Here is a 25,149-nt window from a genome sequence, read left to right as displayed (position 1 = left end):
TTGTGTGTGGGTGTGTGTGTGTGTGTGTGTGTGTGTGTGTGTGTGTGTGTGTTTCAGGGTTGAGAGGAAGGAGTGGTCCCGAATGAAACCTCAAGGCAAGTTGTGCAGTGATGACAAATTCAGTGAGGGGGATAAAGGGGCAGTGTGTAACTGTTGTGGTTTCCTGCTGCAGGGCTGGTCCAGAGCTACGAGGCGGTGGCGCAGACTGAAGGTGGGTTGGGCAGGGGTGAGAGCGGCTTGACGCAAGAATTGATTCCACGGAAGGAAAAAAATCTGTCATCTGTGAATGGGAAAGCATGAATAGGTTGGGGTTCACTGGCAAGTGACCCGTTTTACAAAAGGACAGGATATATCGAGGGTATCAGTACAACTAGAAAAACCACCAAAGAAAGCAAAAAGGTGTACCACGATTTTTCTCACAGACAGAGTAAAACGTGAGCAAGTGAACGTGACGGGCCACTAACCGCTGTTTCCGCAGTGGACTACGCCCGACCCATCATCGTCCTGGGACCCACCAAAGACCGAGTCAACGACGACCTGCTCACAGATTTCCCGGACAAGTTCGGCTCCTGCGTACCACGTGAGTGCGACTCGCTCGGCTAAAACTCAATTTGACGGAGTCATGAACTACGATGGTGCCTTCACTTCAAATTGGCCTGAGGAAAAAAAGCCATCATTTGGACAGTTTGATTACTTCGACAAGCAAAACATGAGCGCTGTAGAGTGGCCGTCAGGTCAAATCACTTGACAGAAAGCGGCACTTTGGCAAATGGTGAATAATTCTCAAAAAAAAAATTGCCTTGAAGCTGTTTATTGTAAATCCTAGTTGAGGTTTACTGTCAAACTAAACCTACCACTTGGAGCATTACACATTGTGTTATTAAAACCAGCACAATGCTAATGCTAACATAGATTGGGAAATGTACAGCAACTGATATTTGAACACAAACATTGTCTCAACGCTTTCAGACACTCAATGTAAGTACTCGCAGTCATATCTTCTTTATCCTTTGTAAGGAGCTGATCTGATCATTTGTGCTGTACCTGTGTCCATGTACATAGGTGTCAAAGTCAAGGCCCGGGGGCCAGATCTGGCCCGCCACATTGTTTTATGTGGCCCGCGAAAGCAAATCAACTTCCATGACGCTTGCTAAAATCTGTACCGAAATTTCAAATTGTCCTACGTAACAAATAAGAGAGATATTGTAAGATTTTCTTGTGACCAAACCTCTCGTTACAGTAACTTACACAGCAGTTGAATTATTTCCCGATTTAAAAAAAAGAAAACATTTTACATGCACATAAGTGACCTCCTCGTAACCTCTGCAGACACGACTCGCCCCCGGAGGGACTACGAGGTGGACGGGCGGGACTACCACTTTGTGGCGTCCCGCGAACAGATGGAGCGCGACATCCAGTCGCATCACTTCATCGAGGCGGGTCAATACAACAACCACCTGTACGGCACGTCGGTGCAAAGCGTCAGACAGGTTGCCCGCCAGGTAAGACGCTCCTCTTGCTCCGATGACGACGCCGCTGGGCAAACTTCGGGTTGCCATGACGATGCTTCATACCTGCCAACTTTTCGGAGCGCCAACCTGTAAAAACTACCAAAAAAAAAAATCCTGATAAAGAGCAAAAAAGCCTTATAACATACCAAAGCATTTTATATGTCAAAATAACGGCAGAAAAAAACCCACGAAATTTTCAATGATATTTATTGTAGATCTCCATAATACAATGTCTGGTTAACTTTTACTTCGCGTTTGCAAATTGTGCAATGAGCATATTCTTCAGTCTTACCAGGCATTATTGCGCCATTAAACTGCGATATCCATTCTTGAAGAAACCTTCCACCGTGCTTCGTTTTACTTCTCTTTCTTGTTGGTTCCATTGCGCAATATGAATGATATATTTGTTTCCTTGTAGAACTTGCTTGTACACTACCGAAGTATGCAATGAATACTCTGCTGTTTTCAACTGGGAACCACGTGATTTACTGGAAAGTTACTGGAAATGAAAGCATTCGAGTAGACTAGCACCATTCTGGGCAAAAGCAAACGGAAGTACCTGTTGGGGGGGGACCCGGAAATTTTCAGAATCCGTATGATTTGTGCGATACGGCCATATACGTAAGATTCACCACAAAATCCGTATGAACTATGGCTAAACTGTATGAGTTGACAGGTTTGATGCTTGCATACGTGTGCTCTTATCGTCCTTGCTACTGTTTGCCTGCACCTGTGTAGGGCAAGCACTGCATCCTGGATGTGTCAGCCAACGCCGTCAGGAGGCTGCAGGCCGCTCAGCTCCACCCCATCGCGATCTTCATCCGACCGCGATCTCTGGAGAACATCCTGTTAGTCCGTCACAGGCCACCTGCTGACCGGTCGGGAAACATTCTCATTTTGTGTGTTTGTGTCTGTGTGCGCGTGTGCAGTGACCTGAACAAGCGTCTGTCTGAGGACCAGGCCAGGAAAGTTCTGGATCGAGCCATCAAAATGGAACAGGACTTCCTCGAGTGTTTCACTGGTAAATATGTTTGCTGGCTACTGTGCACCCGGAAAGTATTCACAGAGCTTCACTTTATTATGTTTTGTGTCTTTTGTACAATAGTTCAGTCCACAGGTGTCAAACTCAAGGCCAGAGGGCCAGATCTGGCCCGCCATATCATTCTATGTGGCCCGCGAAAGCAAATCATAGATGGCAACTTTCATGATGATTTTTCGAAAATCGCTACCAAAATTTCAAATTCTCAGTTGTAATAAATAAGAGTGATGCTGTAAGCATTTTCTTGTTCTCTAACCCCTTATTTAAGTAACTTAAACAATGGGTGAATCAACATTTATTTTTGACTTCTTCATGCGGTTTCAGTCATATCGGCCCTGCCAGGAAAATGGTAACTAAAATGTGGCCCACAACAAAAATTAGTTTGACAGTCCATACATACACTGTATCTAAATTACTCTTCTGAAATGCTGTTAATCAATAACTTGAGGCTATTACATTTCTAGAAATTGTGATACTGAAAACATCTCTTTTAATTCTGAAAGGTTAGAATTAATAATGAAATACCAGAGAACATTTTTATAAAACAAATAAAATTATTCTACCAGTCAGTTCAACTGATTCCAACAAATGCATGTCAGAAAATTGCTCTGGGGTTCAATAGAAAGAGCTAAAAGATGGAATGGACAAAAAAAAAAGGAAGCCATTTTCTGAGCCGCTTATGCTCACGAGGGTCGCGGGTACACTGGACGCGCTGCCCGTTGACATTGTTTATGGGCGTGACTGTCCAGCGCTTATGCTCACGAGGGTCGCGGGTACACTGGACGCCGCTGCCCGTTGACATTGTTTGTGGGCGTGGCTGTCCAGCTGTTAACGTGTGTGTGTGTCTGTGTGTGTGTGTGTGTAGCCATTGTGCACGGGGACACCTTCGAGGAAGTGTACCACCAGGTCAAAGTGGTCATTGAGGAACAGAGCGGCCCGTACATCTGGGTGGTGACCCGCGACCGGCTCTGATTGCACAAAAGACGCCCCCCCCCTCCCCACTCCTGTGCACATGTTGTGTATCCTTGGCAACGCAGGAGCGGGCAAAGTATGATCAGTGTAGAGTGTAGGTAATGTGTTTATATTCTGCTATTTATTTACGGATTGATTCATTGATGGATGTTATATACACGCACCTGTGCGTGTGTAAATACAACAATGGGGCTCAAACACACACGCACACACAGACAGACACAGAGTGAATTCAGGGCTTTGAGATCACAAGATGCTTTGCTGGGCCATGTAAAAAAAAAAAATCATGGCTTTGTGCGAATGGATTGCAATTCTGCAACAGGCAAAGTGACCTAAAGTGACCTCCTTTTTGACTTTTTTTAAAACAATTCAGCCTGCTAATCAGAATGAGTTGGGCGGATGAGGCTGTGACTATTTTTCCTGATTATCTGACATTTCATTCTCCTGATGGGAATTTTTGTTTGACAAATGAGGACAGAGTGTACTAACATCAGAATAAATGCTCAAACGGCTTTCCTTACTTCTTGGCTTCCGGTCTTGAAGTCCTCAACCGCTTTACCGTCTCTCTCTCTCACACACACACACACACACACACAAAAAAGACAACACATCACAATCACTTAAGTTTATTCATCAAAAAAGCAAAATAAAGTAATCTAGCCTGGTCTGGTCCAAACTGTTATAACCTGATCTCATCTGGTCCGTTCTCACCTGGTGTAGCCAAGTCTAATCTTGTCTGGTCCTCCACCACCCTTCTAGTCAGGTGTGTTGTAGTCTTGTCGAATCTTGTTTTGTTCTTCACTCAAGTTTCTACTTTTGATTTATTGTAGTCTTGTGCTGTGAGGGTCTGTTTTGGTCTAGTCTGGTGGTCTGTTGTTGTCTCGGTGTCTGGTGTGGTTGTCCGCTGATCTGTACTAATCTTGATTGATCTTGTTATATTCTTCACTGATATTTTCTAGAGTGATTGAACGTAGTCTTTGCTGGGCGGGCGAGTTGCATGCTGGTCTAATCTGGCCTGTGCTAGGACGGTGTTGGCTGTTGCATCTGTTGTAGTCTGTCCTGTACCGTTCTTGTCGTCTCATCTGGGTTTGCTTTGTTTTGTCTTGAACATGGGTCGGCAACTCCGGTCCGAGAGAGCCGCAGTCCTGCTTGTTTTCGAAGTTTCCCCTTCCTCCGACACACCTGATTCAAACGCAGAGCTCATCAGCAGGCTCTGTAAGAGCCCGATAACGACCCTGATCCCTCGAATTAGGTGTGTTGGAAGAGGGAACTTCTAAAACAAGCAGGACTGCGGCTCTCTTGGACCGGAGTTTCCTACCCCTGGAGTCCAACATGTGGTAGATTTGTCTGTTCTGTGCAAGTCAAATTTAATGTGGCCTGTTGTTGTAGTCCATCTAGCCTGGTCTTGTTCGGTATGTTTTTGACTTGATTACACTGTTTTCGTCTGGTCTGCTGGAGTCTAGTCCAGATTGTACTGGTCTATCCTAGTCTTCCCTGATCTGGTTTGTCGTAGTCTGATCATGTTATTTCTCATTTGGACAAGTTTAATAATAAAAGGCTAGTCATCATGTGCAGCGGGGCAAATCATTGGGTGAGAGCTGGAGTCAGTTAAGCAAAACAAATCGGTAGCCAGTGACTCCGAGTTGTCTCATAAAGCTAAAATGATGAGCAACCGATCCAATCTATTGATCACTCAGTGCGAGCAGAAACGTGTACAATCTTGATCAAATGCGGCAAAGCCCAAGCGGGTTGGTCCGGGAGCCGAATCAGTCGGTGGGAACCAGAATGCGACCTGCGTCCAGAATTCGAGAAGAAGAGTCAAGAAGAAGGAGAAGAATCACATGACACGCGGAGCAAGTCTTACCGCGACACTGCTTTCGGTAGTACAAGAAGCCTCCCAGGGAAAGGACCACACCCAGAGTCAGTCCAGCCCCACCGATGGCCAACTTGTTTTTCTCCGACTTGGGGAGGGACGTATCTACCCGGAGTCAAGTTACACACACAACCAAACAAAGAGGTGAGCGAGACAGATGAGTTAAGAGAGACACCAGAGTGAGACGGATGAGCGACTCAGACATGTTCGAGCGGTGCTTTTCAAATTCATAACGTCACGGAGCATCTTGAAAAATATTTAGCTCCGGCCACTGCCATTGTAGCCAACGTTTAAATCCAGTAGCATGGCAGACTGAAATGTTTATCAAAATGTATTGTTTTATCCCTAAAGTTGATTTTCAAAACTTCAAATTGAAAACAAAATGAACAAAGTTGTGATACCGTGAGGGAAAACATCCCTCAGGTTTACAGGAGTAAACTCAATCTGTAAATGGGAGGACGGGGGGGGGCATTATTCCAGATTACAATGCAGAGTACAAAAAATGTAAAAAAAAAAGGAGAAAACACTGAAAAACAAAGAAACAACAAGTTGAAGTGTTACATGTCAGATGTATACTGTATGAGAATGATGTCAAAATATTCCAAGAAAAAACTCTAACTTTACAGCGGGGGTCTTCAATCCTGTTCCTCGAGGGCCACCGTCCTGTTTTTCACCTGAACACACCTAATTCAAATGATCAGATAATCAGCAAGGTCCGGAGAGGCCACAATCCTGATCATCTGAATCGGGTGCGTTGTGGCGGGGAATAATAGAAGACGGGCAGGACGGCGGTTCTCGACAAACAGGATTGAAGACCCCCACTTTACAGAAATAAAGGCGTCGAGCATAAAGTTAATGTGAAAAACCTCAACATAAGCTCAATTTTGGGGGGAAAATAAAATTGTATTATTACGATTAAATTATGTAGTTTACAAAAATAAAAAGTCAAAATGTTTCAAGAGAAAATTATATATCAGTTATAACATTAGAAACGAACTGAATTTATTTTATAAAAGGTAATTGTAACATAATGCAGGTTGATTTGGGTTTTTTTTATGAAACGTTTAAATTAATACATACTCCATGACAAGATGAACTGAAAAAGCTTTTTCAACTGAGTTGTAGTTTGGCAATGACCACTAGAGGGAGCCCATGAACCACTAATGATCCTGATACCACACAGAATTACATCTTTCGAGTGAGATCGCGGTTGCTGTGGAACAGGTGAGAGCGAGGCGGTTGAGCCAGACGAGCATTACCCCAGTCCACATGCAGAGGTTTGTCAAGGCTGGCGTGTTCCACCACACAGGTGATCTTCTCTCCGGACCTTGGAAACAAATGACAACCGTTACTTGGTTTTCATGGCCGCCGACGTCACGGTGCGACGGCGGGTGGACTCACTTAGGCGTGTAGACCAGGTGAGAGTGGACCTGGTAGTACCAGTCGCCGTCGGGCATCTCGTCGGTGGAGGTCACCTCGCCTGTGGCTTCCTGGCCGTCCCTCAGCCAGGTGACGCGGATCTGCTTGGGGTAGAAGTCGTAGACGATGCACACCAGCATGGCGGAGTGGGAGCCCTCCGGAGGAGACTCCGAGTGAAGTCTGACGTAAGGCTTGGCTGCAACGGGTCACGCAAGTAAAAGCGCCTGACTTTCAGATGAACAGCGTGGCTCGAAAGGATTTGCAGCACTTCAATTTTTCCACACTTTCTTTTGTGACAGCCCCACTCCCAAATCGATTCCGTTTATTTCTTTATTTTTGCTCACAACAAAAATACTGAAGCAGCAGTCCCTAACCTTTTTTTGCCCCAAGGACCGGTTTAGTGTCACAAATCTTCAGGGACCGGCACTTATGTCCGGATGAATACAACAAAATAATATGATATGACATGCATGAAAACTTGTGTTATTTTCGTAATATAATAATAATCACGAATCATGACACGAGGGACGTCCGATCTGGCCGCAACACTTTCTGGTCGCTATGGTAATGTTTACACATGCCTTCAAAATAAGATAGACCACAAATAAAAAGTGCATGAAAAATAGGACTCATCCATTGCCACATATTATGCAGAGTGGAATATTCTCCCCGTAGTTCATATCTGTATTCTAAGTGTTAAGAGATTAAAAAAAAAAAAGTTATTTTTAAGGGATAGTTATTTTATCCTTATTATAGATTTAATTATTCACCAGATTAATTGATAACAATTTTATTCTGCCAGACTCAAAATATCCATATTCTTCAGGCCCTCGTCTGGACTATCTCATCCAGTGATTGTTCAGGTGTGACAATGGTCTGCAGGATCCCGCTAACCCGCTTACAGAAGTACTGTTAACATGTTATTTTTATTAAACTTATTAATATATATCATTTTAAATTAATCGTAAATTTTAATCAGTGTGATATTCAAACTGCATCATGTTAAAGTAACTTATAATAACATCAACTATAACCTTTTTCACGATTTTAATGTTGATCATAATAGTGCTACTTGGTTGGAGAGCTAAATTGTACGTGGTGTAAGAATGTTGAGAACTCGTCGACCCGCCGAATGTGGTTTGTTCTCATATCGTCGTGTTGTCATGATGGATTTGTTTGAGTGCAGAAATCAATTGAATCCATTTTCATTTGGGAAAGGCGACTGAAACATAAGAGCTGCAAATACTTTCCAGACGCCAGGTATGTTATTACAGACACGCACGTTTTGTGCTTCTCTTCGGCGGCTGATTATCATGTTTTTGTACCTGACTTGGTGAGCGCACTTTCGTAGTCAAGCTTAATATTGTGGAAACAAACGCGTTCCTTCTCGGCTCTCACGTTGGCGATGTAGTCTTTGTCGTTGTTGAAGTAGGTAGCCTGCTTGATGCCAAACTCGGTGTAGCCGACGAACATATCCAAAGTGCTGCTGAAGCTGAAAAGCTTCAGTTTGTTGTAGTTGTAAATCAGCAAGTACTCGATGTCATTCGGGTCACTCGAGTTGAACACACAGACATGTTCCACATGCAGCAGGTAGCCATCTGCCAAAACAAATTATTTCACTCTACGGTTATAGACATTGCGTGGGTGTGTGTGTGCGCGCGTGCGTGATGCACGATATGAAAAATTTCAGCCGATTATGTTCAGCTTTTTTTTTGTTTGTGTACAATGCTGAATGTGTTGTTGCAATTTCAAAAATTAAAAACGTTTCAATCCCACTTCTTTTGTATTGCGGTGAGAGGGTGATTTTACAAAAGTGCTGTGCGCCAACGTAGAGTCGCATGTTTTGCTACTTTGTGAACTCTTGTCACTTCAGATGGTGGGGCCGTGAGCAATCTCAAAAGCACTGATGCGTATAGTGCATGTAGTTGTATGGAAATACACGTACCTGTCACGGAGAAGGTGAGGAAAAGGAGGCAGGCGACCAGAGCTGACGCAGCCATATCCTGAAGTCCAGAAAAATGAACTGTGCTTGAATGAGGAATTGACGCTTCAAAAAAAGAAGCGCCCGGTCACATGACCTGCGTCAGTTGTTGCCAGGCAAACGAGTTAGCCAACCTGAGCACAAACTAGTCACCAGTCACAGGATCCAGCCGAATCTGAATCCCGTAAATAGAGGGTGTCCATAAAGTCTCTTTACCATTTCAAAATGTATTAAAAATGCAATTGATTAGATATTTTATTCAGATTTGTTCGATTGTATTCAGCGTTTATTAAAGTTTTTTAACCTCTTTTAATACACTTCTACATGGGCACCATTAGTTGCACAGAGCACATCAAGACGGTACTCGATTCCTTGCCATGTTCGCTTGTAGCATAGCCTCATCTTCTTGCCATGTTCGCTGTAGCATAGCCTCATCAATTGTGGCAATGGCATCAGTAATCCTTTGCTTTAGGTCAGTAATGTCCCTTATCTTTGTCCGATATACAATATGTTTAACATAGCCCCATAGAAAGAAGTCCAGGGGAGTGATATCTGGTGAACGTGGCGGCCAAGGAATTGGCCCATCCCTTCCAATCCACCGGTCTGGAAATGTTTGATTGAGGAACCCACGAACATGCAGCCCCCAATGTGGTGGTGCACCATCTTGCTGAAAAATGATGGTTGGTTGAAGGTCATTCAGTTGTGGTGCCACATATTCAGTTAAAAGATCAAGGTAAACATTTGCAGAAATTGATGTCTCGTTGAAGAAAAATGGACCAATTATTCGATTGCACATGATCCCACACCACACATTCACCTTTGGGCAGTGTGATTAAAAAAAAAAAAAATTAAAAAAAACTTTAATAAACACTAAATACAATGGAACAAATCTGAATAAAATATCTAATCAATTGCATTTTTAATGATTTTTTGAAATGATAAAGAGACTTTATGGACACCCTGTACATTCGGAAGAGCAATTGAATCGGATACAAAAGTATAAAAAAAACCCTGAGAGGACTATCCTTTTATTTTTGCCATCTTCAACATGGAAAAAAAATTGGCAAACAAGCATTGGAATCACAAGAATATGTACAGTGAACCCCAGATAATTGTTGGTTCGTCCCTTGTGCCCCCGCAGTACTGCAAGTTTTTTCGCAATACAATATATGTTTTATGAGGTTTTACGGCAGGGGTGTCAAACTCATTTTTGTCGTGGGCCACATTTTAGTGACCGTTTCCCTTGGAGGGCCTTTATGACTGAAACCATATAACAAAGTCAATAATAACAGTTTATTCAACTTGTCAAACCTCAGTTTTCAAACGTCTCTGCTCTCGACCAAATCGGTGTTCGACCAAAAATTTTGAGTTTTTAATACCTCAGATTACGACCGAAAATTGCTTCTCGACCACACTAAGCGCACTTGAATGCGCCACTTCACTCCTCTCGCCTTCCTTACATGAGGAAGTGACGTTTCCTCCAGTAGACGAGGAAGTGACGCTTCCTCGTGTAGCGTTCCATTGTGAGCAGACGTGTTCAAAAATATTTTTTTTTTTAAAAAGAGCGTGGTTTCGGTTTTCGAACAAATCGGTTTTCGAACAGCCTTCTGATTATGGTCGAAAACCGAGGTATGACTGTATTGTTTAAGTTACTGTAATGAGGGGTTAGGTCACAAGAAAATGCTTAAAATACGCAATACAATACAATACATCCTGATTTATAGCGCTTTCACAACAGCTGCAGCGGTAACAAAGCGCTTAACAAAACAGTTAACATAAGGCGTAGAAAAAAAAGTCGTGTGTTTCCGGTAACCCGACCGACCGAGAATTTCTACGTTGAAAAAAAACTTTCCGGTTGGCATTTTTTTCAAACAACCCTCGACATTTTGTAAGCATCAAGGAAGTTGACATGTTTGATTTGCCTTTGTGGGTCACGTAAAATGATGTGGCGGGCCAGAGCTGGCCCCCGGGCCTTGAGTTTGACATCCGTGTTTGACGGTATCAATGCCATTTTTTTGTTATCTTAGCGTTAAGATCGTGAATGTTTGTCTTTATATTTAGAAATGTCCAAGACCACTTTTTGTCAGTACAGTCAAACCTCGGTTTTCGAACGTCTCTGTTATCGACCAAATCGGGTTTCGACCAGAAATTTTGAGGCTTTTTACACTTCAGATTACGACCGAAAACCGGTTTTCGACCAAATTGAGCAAACCCGAATACGCCACTCGACTCCTCTCGGCTTCCTTACATGAGGAAGTGACGCTTCCTCGTGTGACGTTCATTGTGAGCAGACGTGTTTGTTGTGATTTACACAAATCCGACTGTTGTTTTGTTATTTCTGCATAGTGTATTAGCCCTAAATCATGAGCTAATGAAATAGTTTGGGATTCAGAAGAAATCGTTTTCGAACAGCGTTCCAGAACGGATTACGGTCGAAAACCGAGGTATGGCTGTATGAGTAGAGTATTCACTCTAAGTACTCGCCGATACAGAGTGTCAGTACCTCTATTTTTATGTAAAAAAATTAAACACAATGACAAAATTATGTGAACAAATACATTTCCTTGTTTAACAGGTAATATTCATCACAGCATAGCGCCACCTACTACTGAGGAGGACTTACTCGATGCCAGATTTGTTTTGCCTTAAGTATTGGTAGTTGATATCGGCAGCCTCCACAAGTACCCAATACCTTAAAAAAAGGCCAATATCAGACTGTTACCCATATATGCTATCTGTACTGGCCCATCCCAAATCATAATGTTTGGGTGTACATTTTGTTGTTTAAAAATGCATCCATATTCTGCAATACACTGGGGTTCACTGTATTTTTTATTCAAGCAGGAAAAAAAAAAAAGTGAAGACATAATGTGCGCCAGCCAATCAGTTGCATTTGTTTCCTTTGACGAGGAAGAAGGTTCCGGTGGCCACGCCCACAAGTCCCACAGTCAGCCCCAGTGCACAGAAGACGATGGCTCCGACACCCGGCTGGTTCGCCTTCACCGCTGGAAACAGGAAGTTGCGGTTAGCATTAGCATTAGCGCTTGAAAAGAACTGCTACGTTTCCAAGGGAAGTTCAGATGGCAAATTTTTGAATTACATGGTGCCTCAAGACAGCAGCTTCATTTACTCTGCCGGTGGCCACGCCCACAAGTCCCACAGTCAGCCCCAGTGCACAGAAGACGGTGGCTCCGATACCCGGCTGGTTCACCTTCACCGCTGGAAACAGGAAATTGCGGTTAGCATTAGCATTAGCGCTTGAAAAGGACTGCTACATTTCCAAGGGAAGTTCAGATGGCAAATTTTTGAATTACATGGTGCCTCAAGACAGCAGCTTCATTTACTCTGTGACCACACTTGAATCACTAAACAATCATGTCATCTTTCTGCAGTGAAATTAATAGAAATGCAATTATACGTTCCAGCCCCCATCGGAAAAAACAAAAACAAAAAAACAAATGTTTTTTTTTTATAAACATAAACCTCACATGACACAAATGCAAAGTAGTAACATTTGCTTTTCACATAACCTGCACACATGGAAAATGCCAAAACATTGATCAGTCCAATAGCTTAATGCTAAAACAAATGAGCATTTATGTTATGATGTTGTAACCCTTTAACAAACAGATTTAACACAAATGATCCACCAACATATCTCGACAGATATAACGGTACCCACAGTCACGTTATTTATCATCTGCAAAGAGCGAAATATTACTGCCGCAGTGATGAACTGAGAGAGGAGATGAGAAAACTCAACGGACATCTGTCTTATTAGTCCCACCCGAGGTGGCCAAAGCAGGTAAACCAGAAAGAAAGAACAGCGGCAATTCATTTGTTTACAATTCTGTCTACAATTTGTTTTTTTTAATCGCATACACTATTATAAAGTGATTTTTTCCCCCCTCATTGAAATATACCAGACAAGAATTTTTTTTTTTTTTGACGGGAAGGCTGGCAGGAATTAATGGCATTGCATTCATTTCAATGGGGAAAGATGATTGTGATTTTGTACATTCCTGTTGCTTCCCATGGAAAATCTCCAAGCTGGAAAATTTTGCAAGCCGAGCGCTCGCTTGCGATGCTCACTCACTCCAGAAGGTGTTACGTGGACGCTCCAGGGCCGGATGTTCCACCACGCACGAGTAGATGTCGTCTTGTGCGGGAGTGAAGTCCAGTTGGAAGGTCTGGTGGAAGGAGCCGTCCTTATCGGGAAAGGCGCTGGTGGCGCGGCTCACTGCGCCCGCCACCGGTTCACCATTCTTGGTCCAGTGAACTTTGACGGGCGCCGGAAAGAAGCCGCTCACGTGGCATACGAGTGTGTTCTTCTCTCCGAGAGCCACGTTGTCTTTCGGGTAGACGATGGGATGGGAGGGAGGATCTGAAAAGACAAAAGCATGTGTGTTGGCACCCAATATTGTGTGTGTGTGTGTGTGTGTGTGTGTATTTCTCCATGCGCCCAACTTTGTGTTCATGTTTGTGTGTCTCAATATTTGTCTGTCCATGCGTGTCTTTTTATGTTTGTTTGTGCTCATATGCGTCTTAGATTGTGTGGTTTGGTGTCAATATCTTTGTGTCTCCATATTTCTGTGTCTCAATGTGTCTGTCACACACATTCTCTCACACACTCGGGGTTGGTGGCGTTACAGTACCAGATTCTAGTGGCTGATCCTTCAATGCTTTCTGGGTTATGTTGAGGTTTCTTCTGCATACGATTAGAGCGCCCATTGCCCACTGAAAATCATCTTTGCCAACGCTGACGTGATCCACAAAGCTGGGCTGTGTATCCACACCCCTGTTGGCGGTGAAATCGGCAACCCATATGTCCTCGTCGTCCAGAGAGTTGTACGCTGCTCCTTCCGCCTCAGAGCAGCCAACCACCTGCATATCTGTGTGGATGACTGAGAAGAAGCGACCCATCAACGATTGTCTTTTCAAGCGTTTCGGCAGCGATACATTTGGATAAACTTTACCGTTTCCCCCGCAAGCCCTGCCACCAACAGCGAAAAACCACAAGTAATTGCCCCCCACCTAAAATGTTTATATTTGTCTTTCATTGGTGCCCTTGAGATATGAGTCACTCAACTTATGACTATTTCTTGAGATACGAGCGCCACATGGTGACAGTGAAACAACTCGATAAGCACCACTTTTTGGGAAATAGTCAACAGTTGTTTCAAAAAGAGGCTTCAAGCTGTTCCACTCGCAGTTGAAGTTTAAGCAACAAATAAATATGAATTATACCTTGTGTATGTGAAACAACCACATAATTCAGACTTTTAGTCCGCTAGTTTATGCTCATAATTAGCATCTACTGTAATGTTCTATAATCCTTTTAGCAAGGGTTAGGGACAGAAATGAACAAAAAGAGCCAACATGGGGACAATGGAACAAGCCTCAGTCATCTTCTTTATCTGAGGTGAAGAACAACGAATATTCATGATATATTGATGAGTTAAGAGGGGTTGAGACAGTTCGTTCTATCTGCCTGTGGCCAAGGCAAGCACTATAGATAATGGCCATTCTATGGAGCCCTAAAGGGGACAAAGAAGAAAAAACAACATCCTTGCATTCCCTTGCAAAATTTTGCATTCCCTCGCAAAGATTGCGAGATATTACAAACTTTTTTTAATGGCGTTGATGTACTTCCGGGTCATCGTCCTGGTAACTGAAAACAACAAACGTGGCATGTTTTCACCTGTTGATGAGTTTCATTGAATTTTACTTTGATAATTGGCTTGAAATACAAAGACATGAAACCTGTTGTTGATTCTCATCCATGAGTGTCTCCTTCCCCAAAGTAGTGTCGTCTCTCAATCAGCCGTGCATGAGAGTGAAGCTGACATAAGCCAAGTTGACCCGGAAGTACCAAATCGCGCATTAAAAAAAAAAAAAAAAGCGTCCCCTTACAAAAAAGAAAAAAAAAGATTGCGATGTCTCGCAAACTTTGCGAGCGAATGCAAAGGTTTTTTTTTTCTTATTCCATGTCCCCTTGGCAGGGGTGCCCAAACTTTTTGGACCGAAGATAGACTTTTCGATCAACCAACCTCCCGCGATCGACCCGTTACCGCGCACACGCACGCACATACACACGCGCGCCATGATGAGCAACAGCCTGACAACGGAGGCATGTGACGAACTTTTGCAGCCTGTTAACTATTGTTGCTCACACGTACTGTTTAAAGTGCTTCCCTGGGCCCTCTACATTCCTATTCTTTGCCCGTGCCCTCGGTGAATTGTACATGAAACAAACTGAATGAGAATAATAACGAGAAAAGATATAGCGCAACAGCTCTGGTCGTAAGCTGCAATTGCAGACTGCTGAGCGCTAACAACTTCTGGTGACGCAGGTCACGCGCCGCCGTAGGTTAAAGATTAACCGGCTTTATTTTATTTTTTAAATAGTTTTTTATGAAAATGAGACAGGTTGGTTATGGTGCAGTGTACATTAACACAAAAAATATCTTACTAACATGCACAAAGACACACAAATGGTTGGTTTGTTTTTTTTCTCCTCTACACCCCTCCGGATCGACTTGGGACCAGGCCGCGATCTACCGGTCGATCGCGATTGACGAAATGGGCACCTGTGCCTTGGGGGCTCCGTACCATTCAATTGATGCAGTGTGACAAAAAAAAAACAAAAAACCTTTCCTACTTTATAAAGTGCAACATATTAAATTAATGAACATTGGAAGAAAACATTTTTTTTTGTTTTTTTTACAATCTGCCCCTTTAAATTTGTATTTCTTTATTTATTAATACGGGCACTGGAAGTTTTTATATCGGCCTATTCGTCTCCTGGCCACGTAACTTCGCTCAGGAGCTAACACGTAAAGAATTAACTCATGCATACCCTGCGGGAGAGAAAACATGAAAATAAATCAAAATAACCACTGATTTAAAAAAAAATAAAATTGCAACATGCAAAACTTGAACTAATGCGCACCCCGGGGGAATTAATCAAAATAACCAGTCATTTTAAAAAATACGTCTAATACTTCCGTACATTTAAGACTGGAAAATGATTTTTGATACTTGAAAACAGCAAGTGTCAGAAACCGAAAGACATCTCATCAAGTTCAACTCTAAAAGCCGACTTAAGTTTCTATCAAAGGTATTTCCTGTTAAGATAGTTGTACTCAAGTGTTGCTTTCAGGTCGCTACATTTACCGTCTGCCGCGGCGTCGCCGCAACGGAGAAAGAGGACGAGAAAGACCAGCGCCTTCATCTTGTTGACTTGAAGCTTCTGCCGCACTCGGTGAGACTTGACCCGCAGCTTCAGAGCAGCAGCGGATTTTGAGCCAATCACAATGCAGAGAATTGCCTGTGTCATCAGTAACTAGGAAAGCCAATCTCCAAATTTCCAAGTTGATTTTTTTTTTTTTGTGAGTGGAAAAAAAAAGGACTCAGAGCTTGTTTCACTTCACTTTATTTAACATTTGTAAACATCACGTGACTTTCTGTTTTGTTGGCTGTTGCCACGGAGAGCAAGCAGAGACGAATTGACATTGCTCAGTGAATTTGTTGACAGGTGAGTTTGAGGGGGGGCGCCATTCTCGTCAGGAAGTCCCTCTTGCCACGTCTCAACCTTTTGACCTCTGAAACAAACCGCTGTGCTGATCCATCGGGTGACACATTCAGCCATTTTGTGTGTTTGTTAGAGTCCACCTTTGTGTCTATCGCCGTGTTTTGTGTGTCTTGAGTTTGTGTTCATGTGTGTATCTCCATGTGTGTGTTTCTGTGTAAGCACGACATGTTTGTGAGTGAGCGTCCGTGTGTGTCTTGTCCTTGTGTGAGGTTGTGTGTCAGAGTAATGCACCCGTGTTAGTCTGTAAGTCCCGTGCGTGTGTCTGTGTTTGTGTGTGTTACCTTCTTTGGCCTGGTTGTCTATGATGCAGGTCAGAAACAACGAGTTGACGCCTTCCGCGCACAACAACAGGAAGTCAAGGAGCCTGTCATCGCACGTCTGCAAGAAAGAAGCGGGAAGCGTTTTACTGACGAGCGGCCAATCGCCGTCGTCGATGGGGAGGCGGGAGGCAAGGGTTCGACCCGACCTGGCTCCGCCCGCGGGGGTACACTTGGATGTGTCCTCTGGCCTTCACTGCTCTTTGAAGCCCCTCCCACTGGGGACAGTTCAGACCCAGCAGCTGGCGCACGAGCGCCCCGGTGAACTGGACGTGAGCTTGTCCTGTGCCATCCTCCATGACCAACCTGGCCGCCATCATCATCATCATCATCATCAAGGTAAGCAGTCGCCGATCACGTGGCACACTTACTTGACGGTGCAGTCAAAGACAGCCGAGGGCGAGAGACACTGGCCACTGCAAGATGACTAAGAGCGAGAAAAAGAGAGAGGACCACACTTTGAGAGACTGATTAACCCCCCGCTGCCCCCCACCCCAACAATTTGAATTAAAAAACATTTTCAAACCTCAAAAATTCTTCAAAAAGACACTGATAAGTATTCAGTACAGTATACGCTTACAACAAAAAATCAGGGAAAAGGGGAAAAATATCCTCATGAAACTGGGGATATATAAAGAAAGAAATTGGAAAATATGCAAATCTGTAAATCGCGAGTACACAGGGTCGACTGTAGTTTTTTTTCATCAGTAAATGGAGACGCCCTGCGATTGGCTGGCAACCGGCTCAGGGTGTCCCCGACCTACTGCCTGAAGACAGCTGGGATAGGCTCCAGCAACCCCGCGACCCTTGTGAGGATAAAGCAGATCGGAAAATGGGTGGATGGATAAATGCAGATGTGGCTTAGTTACGCTTCTACCGGGTCTCGTACTGCTACATACAACAACACAAGTCAAACATGGTTCCTCAATTCTGTTAACATTTTGGGTGACTTGATTGGTGAGGAAAAAAATGCACAAAATGAGTTCTTACATTTAATGGTGGTATGCTGTTTTTTTCTGTGCCACCCTTGAATGGTCATTTTTGCATAAGAGAGCCCTTTGCACAATAAATAAATAAATCAAACCAGAGGACACTGGATCTTTTATCCATGAATTGAGAATTGTGTTATCCATCCATCCATCCATTTTCTAATCCGCTTATCCTCACGAGGGTCGCGGGTGTGATGGAGCCTCTCCCAGCTGTCTTCGGGCAGGAGGCGGGGGACACCCTGAACCGGTTGCCAGCCAATCGCAGGGCGCACACAGAACCGAACAACCATTCACGTTCACAATCACCCCTCGGGGGCAATTTTGAATGTTCCATTAGCCTGCCATGCATGATGAAATATATTAAGAGCACATATTCTTCCACATTAAAAGTGGCACATTTTGTTCATAGACCTGGTTTGGAAGTTGAAGTTGCTCATCCCTGCACCCAAAAAAAAAAAAAATGCTATTGAGCATTACACGAAGCTCCTCCACTCACTCCAAAGCAATACTTTTATTTGAGACATTGCTGTGGGCTCTCCACAAATATAGTGTAGAATAATAGTGCCCCCCCCCCCAAAAAAAAAAAGTCTCTAGATACTGTAGGTGAATCCACCAGTCTGAATAGGCAAGCTGACACTGTGTGCATTTTTTTTTCGGATATTTGTCCTGCATTTGTATTCCTCATGTATTCTCCACAGCACAAATGAGTGGACACAAACTCTGCTTGTGGGTTTGTGACTCTGATAATGTAGCGCCAGCGCACGGAAGCTACCCATGGGCAGAAGTCTGACGTTTCTGATATCTGACATCTCAAACTGCTTTAAACAACAAAGCATATCAGGGAAAAGTGGTTAGGATTACATGACTGTCTGTGTTTTATGTTATGTGTTGTGTTTATTATTTGACTTGATGTTAACTGTTTTGTGAAGCGCTTTGTTACAGCTGCAGCTGTTGTGAAAGCGCTATAAAAATCAGCATGTATTGTATTGACGTTCCCACTTTGCCCTACAATACAGCAATAAATGCACACACACTATGCCCTCCGGTCTTTGTGTGTGTGTGTAGGTGTGTGTACCTGTGCGTACACACTGCCACACTCAAAGCAGTTCCACTGCAGCTGCATGAAGAGGAAACACACCACATGTCCCTTGACTCGGCCCACGGTGCGGCTGTGCCGTGTCCACAGGGCCAGGTGCATGATGGGAGCGGGTGGGCGGTCCTCCAACCTACTGTACAACAAGTCCAGGTGAAGCGCGTGCGTGCCGGAAATGACTTGGGAAATCGGACGCTTGCCGATACCTCTCATCTCGAACCCGCAACACTGCTACCCAGCTGACTGCTATGTTACTGCAATACACGCGTCCCGACCTGATAAACACACACACAAGTAGTAACAGACATCGTGTGTGTGTGTGTGTGTGTGTGTGTGTCTTTCTGAGTGTAGGTTACCTGGATACCCTCCTGCGGAAAGCAGACATCAGCAGTGTGTTTCCCGGTAACAGGCCAGGCGGATACTGGTTACGGTTGAAGTTCAGGAAGACATGGAGGCTTCGTCCACTTTGGTCACACACTGTAAGACGCACACCTACACACGCAAACCGAGTCGGTGAAGTGCTTTCTTTTGTCAAACACGTGTGTGTTTGTGTGAGAGAGAGACACACACACCAATGTTTGTGTGTCCAGCATCCCTGGTACTGTCATTTAGATTGATTCGGTCTGAGACAAAACCCTGAAAAGACACCACATCGGCACTGTATGCACACACACACACACACACACACACACACACACACACACACACATACACACACAGACACACACACACACACGGATCAACTTTATCGATTGATGCGTCCTGTAACGATGACATTGAACAGCGAGCACCGCACACCTGCCGTCTAGAACTTGCGACACCGTGCTGCAGTGACATGCGTGTGCGAGGAGTCGGGTTAGCGTGTGGAACTTCCAATCGGGCTGGACTGGCAGGGTGACGTCCTGGCTCCATCGAGGGCCGGCGTCGGCCGCCAGAACGCCGACGTCCTGACGGAGAGCCAACAATGAGCGGACAGGCGCGACGATGAATCGGTGGCATACGTACGTGCGTGCCGCTCGCCACCAGTCTGTAGACGCGTCCCGGCTGCAGGAGAGGAAACCAGCGAGCCGACGCGCCGGAACACAACAGGGTCACCTGCGCGCACACACGTGGATCATTCGAATCCTACTGTACAGGTTTCTCTGTGTGAGTGTATCTGTGTGTCTGTTTGTGGGTATGTGTGGTCCTGAGTCCCTCTCCATTTGTCTCTCTCTTTGTGTGCGAGTCTCCATTTATGTGTACACACACACACACACACACACACACACACACACACACACACACGAATGTGTGTAACATTGCTGATTGCTGAAGCCCTTTATTAACCTCTCACCTTTTTCTCATTGCCTGTCTCAAAGTCTTTCATTGGCCTGTTTTTGGGGTCCCGCCCCCAGGCCTTCACCGGCCCGATCACAGTCGCTGTGACGGAAAAAGACGCCTCTGCATCCTCCCGCCACATCACGCCGGTCTTCTGCTCAACCCGAAGGACCACCGAGACACAGCTTGTCGCAGGAACAGGCGAAGGCCGCAAAGGCCGCGAGGGCTCTGGGTCCTCGGCCGTTCGTCTTCGCTTCCTCGCCACAGTTTCCTTCTCTTCTTCTTCTTCCCCCGATTCCTCCCCTTTGTCACGCAGGTGCATTTCCATGGCAACGGATGGACTCAAAATGTGAATGCTCTCCTGGGAGAACTGGAGGTAAATGCTGTTTCACACACACAAACACACACGATCAGAAACCACAACTGTAGTTTGTGGGCGTGTGTGTGTGTGTGTGTGTGTGTGTGTGTGTGTGTGTGTGTGTGTGTGTGTGTGTGTGTGTGTGTGTGTGTGTGTGTGAACCTGCAGTGTTTGTGTGTGATGAACTTATGCTGATTCAGGTGTTGGTAAGAGGGGAAATCTGATTGGAGGAAACGCTCCGTTACCATGGTGAACTGCTGGACACACACAAGACAACCTGAACATGAAGACACACACACACACACTCACACACACACACACACACACACACACACACACACACACACACACACACACACACGAAAAAGAGTAAAGACAGGTTGTACTTGCTGTCAATCAGCGTGTGCGTGTGTACCTATCCATGCAGTATTGAAGGCCCCGCTGTGGCCTGCCGCCTCTTCCTGGGTCGTTTCCGTGATGACGCAGGCGATGGCTCCTGTGCGGTCTCTCAGCTGCAGCGTATGTAGGGACGCGCCTGACGGCAGTTCCAGCACTCCCACAAGCAGCAGGGGGCGCTGTCTGTGGCCCAGTAGGTGAGAAGCACACATTTTGAATAGCAAAATAAGATTTTGTATCTCCATTTTACCTTTTGCCCATTTGTCAAGGTTCAGACCCACACAAATGTTCCTCCACCTTTTGCATATTAAGATTTTATACCTTAGGCATGTTTTACTCATTTCATTTTGTATGCCTCAGCTCAATTTTTGCTAAGTATTCAGTTTTTTGTTATATTTTAGAAAAATATTTTTATCACAAAGCGGCACAGTGATTGACTCATTAGCACATCCGCCTCTAACCGGAGAGGTCATGGGTTCAAACCCTGCTTTGGCCTTCCTGCGTGAAGTTTGCATGTTCTCCCTGTGCCTGCGTGGGTTTTCTCCGGGTACTCTGGTTCCTCCCAAATTCCAAACCAAAAACATGCATGGCAGGTTGACTGAGTAGAAAATGAATGGATGGATGGCATTAAAGACTAAAGTACGCCTCCGCCCCAACCCGCCAGTCATTGTATTAAAAAAACTGTGCCTGCGTGGGTTTTCTCCGGGTACTCCTTTTTACTCCCATGTGCCAAAAGCATGCATGGTAGGTTAAAGTACTCCCCCGCCCCAACCCGCCAGTCATTGTCTTAAAAAAACTGTGCCTGCGTGGGTTTTTTCCGGGTACTCCTTTTTGCTCCCATATGCCAAAAGCATGCATGGTAGGTTCAATGAAAACTCAAAATTGTCCTTAGGTGTGATTGTGAATGTTTGTCTATGTGTGCCCTGATTGGTGAAAATCTGCAACTGAGAGAGTGCATATTATAAATACAGCCATCTATCTGTCCATACATTATCGTGCTTTCACCCCTCCCACATACTTTAATCATATTTAAACTTATTCAAGCTCACCTTTCAACACGTGGCATGAATTTGATTACAAAAAAATTGCGATCATGAAATGTATTGAAAATACTGTACAGTTTGGTTAAGTACCGTATTGGCCCGAATATAAGATGGTGTTTTTTTCATTGAAATAAGACATTGAAAAAGTGGGGGTCGTCTTATATTCGGGGTCTAGACATTATACCCATTCACGACGCTAGATGGCGCCAGATATCATTGAAGCGAATGCTGAACTTGACTCCCCAGGCCAAAGTGAACCCCTGTCACGAAGAATAAAAATAAAAATAGCGGTAGCACGAAGAAGAAAAATAAAAAATAGCGGTAAGAAAGAAAAGAGAAGAAAATAATAGAAGAGATAACAGAAAATGGAGAAACATCGCGACAATCTGGAGAAAAGTGGGCCGAAGATCGGCCTGGTGAACTGGCAGCTGAGGAGAAGTTATGATGTTATTTACATTTAAAAAATCAGAAGCCATTCATTTACGAATGTGATTGCACTTTGGTTTACATATTTAAATGTTCAGATATTAAGATTTGAATGAGGCAAAATAACATGCTTTTTCTCTCAAATATATTGTTAGAATCATTTGTTTAAGATGAACTGTAATTATTATCTGTATAAAAATGTGTTCAAAAAGTCTTTTTTCAAACTTGAGTTTTGAAAAAGAGGGGGTCGTCTTATAATCAGGGCCATCTCATATTCGGGCCAATACGGTATATTCTGAGATGGGAGTATTGCATGTTAATAGCTTCGTATATGCAAAAAAACACCACACACACAAAAAAAAAAAAATGATGCCTCGTGATATAGTGTTGTTGCTGTGGAGGGTCTACCTCTGTCAGCGGACAAGTGTGGGGCTTGTCCAACATCTCAGCATAGATGTCTCTTCTGCGTCGTTGTCCTTGTCCAAACGCAACCTCCATCAGTTTCCACGACAACAGGCACGTGCACTGTGGCGACGTACTGGGGAGCAAGCTGAGACGAAGACGTGAGTTAGCGCGTGGATGCTAATGGTCCCCTCCCCCACCCTCCCCCTTTACCTGTGTTGAAGCTGCGAGCAAAGGTGGCACGTCCACAGGTACCGGGACACATCCGGGTTCCTCTCTACCAGTAACCTCTGCAACACGCCGTCGTCAGGGCAATTGCGGTTCGAGTCCGAGGCTAGAACGGCGCTAAACTTTGTCACCGTCACAGTGGAGCGCAGGCAAGTGCAAAGCATGCTGGGAGGAGGGAAGTCTGGACACGGCTGGTACAGGAAGTGAACGTGATGGAGCTGGATTGGGACGGCAACATGGATCCTTTTTGATTCATTATCACGCTAAAATCAATGCATCAAGCAAGCACTTTTTAAATGATATTTTTAATTTATCCATTTTTCTATAAGGCACTGTGAAAAATGGCAGATACCTTGCATCATGAACGAATAAATTGGATTCTAAAGCAGTATTGGGCAGGTAACGGAGGGAAGCCAGAAAACTAGATTGAAGGAAGAAAGGAAAGAAAAAAGAAAACAAGTCTGAGGTAAAAGAAAGTTGGTTGGGAAGGAAGGAAGGAGGAAGAAAGGACGGCATGAGGAAAAAGGCAGAAAAGTATGTTTAACGACGGGCAGAAGGATGGAAGGGTGTATGAATAACAAGTGGGTCTGGGCGTCGGAAGGCCGGAGGGAAACAGGTCAGAAGGAAAAAATATCCCAAAAAAACACACGTCTGAAGTCAAGGAAGGCAAGAAAAAGCTTACAACAAAAGGAAGGAAGGGAAAAAAATAGTGTGAGCAAACGAAAGATGGAAGTAAGGCAGCATGAAAAAAAAACAGGTGTGATGGAAGGAAGGAGAGCAGAGAAGTAGGTTCAAGCGGAGGAAGGAAGGACAAACGAAAGATGGAAGTAAGGCAGCATGAAAAAAAACAGGTGTGACGGAAGGAAGGAGAGCAGAGAAGTAGGTTCAACCGGAGGACGGAAGGATGTAGGCATGCATGGATACAAAGCAGGTCAAAGAGGAAGGAAGGATATAAAGGTCTCAAAGACAAAAGAAGGAATGCAAAAAAAGTAGAAGCAAGCACGCAAAATGCAAGGTGATTCTGATGGAAGGAAGGAAGGAAGGAAGGAAGGAAGGAAGGAAGGAAGGAAGGAAGGAAGGAAGAGGGAGAAGGCGGAAAGGAAGGAAAAAGTTAACCCAAACCCAGATGGGCTAACACGATCTCACCGCCAGCGCGTCGCCAACTCGCAGCTTCCTCTTCAACTCAGGCTGATAGGCCAGGCACAGTCCTCGCTTCCTGTCCATCACGTAAAGCCCCGCTCCCGCGCTCACCACCTCTGTGACTGTCCCCTAACAACAGAAAAGAGCGGCACTAGTAGAGTCATACACAAAGAACTGGCAGCGCTTCTCACCTGGTAGTTGATGACTTGAGACTCTTTGATCCTGCCGTCCGGTTCGCCCTCGCATCTCCTGGGCTCTGACGTTGGCGGCAAGGGAGGTGGGTCCGGCGGCGTGTCCTCGGCCGGCGGGCGCCGTCGATCGTGCGTCTTGTGTATTTCGGAGTTATCGGTCGCGCAAAGGATGTTCTTCTCTCCCCATGGCCGTAGGACACACACACGCAACGCTGTCACGCACACGGACTCGCCCAACGACACGCACTGCGCCCACCACAGCTTGCTGTTGTTCTACGCACACATCAGAAGCAAAAGTTCGAAACACAGAGACGACGGTTCATGTGTGTGTCTGTGTGTACCTTGACCAGGACGGGTAGTGTGTGCATCTCGTCTGACAGTGTCAAGAAGAAGAAGGAAGTTCCTGAGATCTCCAGCAGGGGGCAGACAGAAGCCACCTGTCCGAAAATGGACAGACGTAATCCTGGCACCCTGACAGACAGATAAGAAGTCAGATGGAACTAAAACTGGAGCCTACCCCAGTCATCTTCGGGCAGTAGGCGAGGAACACCTTGAACCGGTTGCCAGCCAATCGCGGAGCACACAAAGATGAAAAACCATCCACACTGGATGGTAGGGACAATTTAGAGTGTTCCATGAACCTGTCATGCATGTTTTTGGAATGTGGGAGGAAACCGGAGTACCGGAGAAAACCCACGCAGCCCGGGGAGAACATGCAAACTTCACACAGGGAGGCCGGAGTCGGAATCAAACCCTGCACCTCTGCACTGTGAGGCCGATGTGCTAACCAGTTGACCACCGTGGCACCCTCGTCTTTAATGTGCAAGCACAAAAATAATCTACAGTAGAAACCAGGCTGA

General features: G+C 44.9%; 4 protein-coding genes across 6 annotated transcripts in view; 1 reads left to right on the top strand and 3 right to left on the bottom strand.

Annotated features, from left to right (window-relative positions):
* Positions 1-3,768, top strand: part of dlg4b (discs, large homolog 4b (Drosophila)) — a 29,217-nt gene extending 25,449 nt beyond the window's left edge. For all 3 annotated transcript variants that reach the window (XM_019873929.1, XM_019873936.1, XM_019873945.1), the window contains 7 exons: positions 58-95; positions 173-211; positions 479-580; positions 1,330-1,502; positions 2,250-2,359; positions 2,441-2,532; positions 3,416-3,768. In XM_019873929.1, the coding sequence (XP_019729488.1) occupies positions 58-95; positions 173-211; positions 479-580; positions 1,330-1,502; positions 2,250-2,359; positions 2,441-2,532; positions 3,416-3,522 (661 nt within the window). In that variant the 3' untranslated portion in view covers positions 3,523-3,768. The remainder of the gene's footprint in view (positions 1-57; positions 96-172; positions 212-478; positions 581-1,329; positions 1,503-2,249; positions 2,360-2,440; positions 2,533-3,415) is intronic.
* Positions 3,769-4,132: 364 nt separating this feature from the next.
* Positions 4,133-8,890, bottom strand: LOC109518206 (HLA class II histocompatibility antigen, DQ beta 1 chain-like). Its single transcript, XM_019873918.1, has 6 exons — positions 8,760-8,890; positions 8,140-8,412; positions 6,797-7,010; positions 6,655-6,722; positions 5,387-5,500; positions 4,133-5,314 (listed from the first exon to the last, which is right to left on the bottom strand). Exons 1-6 carry the CDS (start codon positions 8,812-8,814, stop codon positions 5,289-5,291), a joined length of 750 nt encoding a protein of 249 aa, XP_019729477.1. The 5' UTR covers positions 8,815-8,890; the 3' UTR covers positions 4,133-5,288.
* Positions 8,891-11,606: 2,716 nt separating this feature from the next.
* Positions 11,607-16,149, bottom strand: LOC109518406 (H-2 class II histocompatibility antigen, A-U alpha chain-like). Its single transcript, XM_019874222.1, has 4 exons — positions 15,972-16,149; positions 13,451-13,699; positions 12,892-13,179; positions 11,607-11,800 (listed from the first exon to the last, which is right to left on the bottom strand). Exons 1-4 carry the CDS (start codon positions 16,132-16,134, stop codon positions 11,679-11,681), a joined length of 822 nt encoding a protein of 273 aa, XP_019729781.1. The 5' UTR covers positions 16,135-16,149; the 3' UTR covers positions 11,607-11,678.
* Positions 16,150-16,214: 65 nt separating this feature from the next.
* ctc1 (CTS telomere maintenance complex component 1) lies at positions 16,215-24,838 on the bottom strand. The gene is made up of 18 exons (XM_019873861.1): positions 24,631-24,838; positions 24,290-24,562; positions 24,105-24,227; positions 22,944-23,176; positions 22,604-22,878; positions 20,879-21,214; positions 20,626-20,740; positions 20,122-20,488; positions 19,794-19,883; positions 19,587-19,735; positions 19,361-19,446; positions 19,145-19,280; positions 18,995-19,063; positions 18,771-18,921; positions 17,078-17,133; positions 16,856-17,012; positions 16,671-16,767; positions 16,215-16,399 (listed from the first exon to the last, which is right to left on the bottom strand). The coding sequence occupies exons 1-18, from the start codon at positions 24,655-24,657 to the stop codon at positions 16,314-16,316; spliced, it is 2,826 nt and encodes a 941-aa protein (XP_019729420.1). The 5' UTR covers positions 24,658-24,838; the 3' UTR covers positions 16,215-16,313.
* Positions 24,839-25,149: the final 311 nt, after the last annotated feature.

The sequence above is a fragment of the Hippocampus comes genome, unplaced genomic scaffold, assembly GCF_001891065.2.
Source record: "Hippocampus comes isolate QL1 unplaced genomic scaffold, H_comes_QL1_v1.1 scaffold115, whole genome shotgun sequence".
Classification (NCBI taxonomy): Eukaryota; Metazoa; Chordata; class Actinopteri; order Syngnathiformes; family Syngnathidae; genus Hippocampus; species Hippocampus comes.
Note: the sequence above shows the minus strand (reverse complement) of the source record. Positions and strands in the feature narration are given on the sequence as shown.

What these genes read in the sequence shown, in the direction of transcription:
- ctc1 (XM_019873861.1), bottom strand. Translation starts at nt 24,657, where the DNA reads ATGCACACACTACCCGTCCTGGTCAAG. An exon ending in TGCTCGCAGCTTCAACACAG is followed by an intron (nt 22,879 to 22,943) that starts GTAAAGGGGGAG and finishes TCTTCGTCTCAG; the next exon opens with CTTGCTCCCCAGTACGTCGC. An exon ending in TGGTGGCGAGCGGCACGCAC is followed by an intron (nt 19,736 to 19,793) that starts GTACGTATGCCA and finishes GCTCTCCGTCAG; the next exon opens with GACGTCGGCGTTCTGGCGGC.
- LOC109518406 (XM_019874222.1), bottom strand. Translation starts at nt 16,134, where the DNA reads ATGACACAGGCAATTCTCTGCATTGTGATTGGCTCAAAATCCGCTGCT. An exon ending in CGGCGACGCCGCGGCAGACG is followed by an intron (nt 13,700 to 15,971) that starts GTAAATGTAGCG and finishes GCTTCTTCTCAG; the next exon opens with TCATCCACACAGATATGCAG. An exon ending in TCCACGTAACACCTTCTGGA is followed by an intron (nt 11,801 to 12,891) that starts GTGAGTGAGCAT and finishes TCCTGTTTCCAG; the next exon opens with CGGTGAAGGCGAACCAGCCG.
- LOC109518206 (XM_019873918.1), bottom strand. Translation starts at nt 8,814, where the DNA reads ATGGCTGCGTCAGCTCTGGTCGCCTGCCTCCTTTTCCTCACCTTCTCC. An exon ending in AAGTGCGCTCACCAAGTCAG is followed by an intron (nt 7,011 to 8,139) that starts GTACAAAAACAT and finishes GACCCGTTGCAG; the next exon opens with CCAAGCCTTACGTCAGACTT. An exon ending in ACCTCTGCATGTGGACTGGG is followed by an intron (nt 5,501 to 6,654) that starts GTAATGCTCGTC and finishes GACTCCGGGTAG; the next exon opens with ATACGTCCCTCCCCAAGTCG.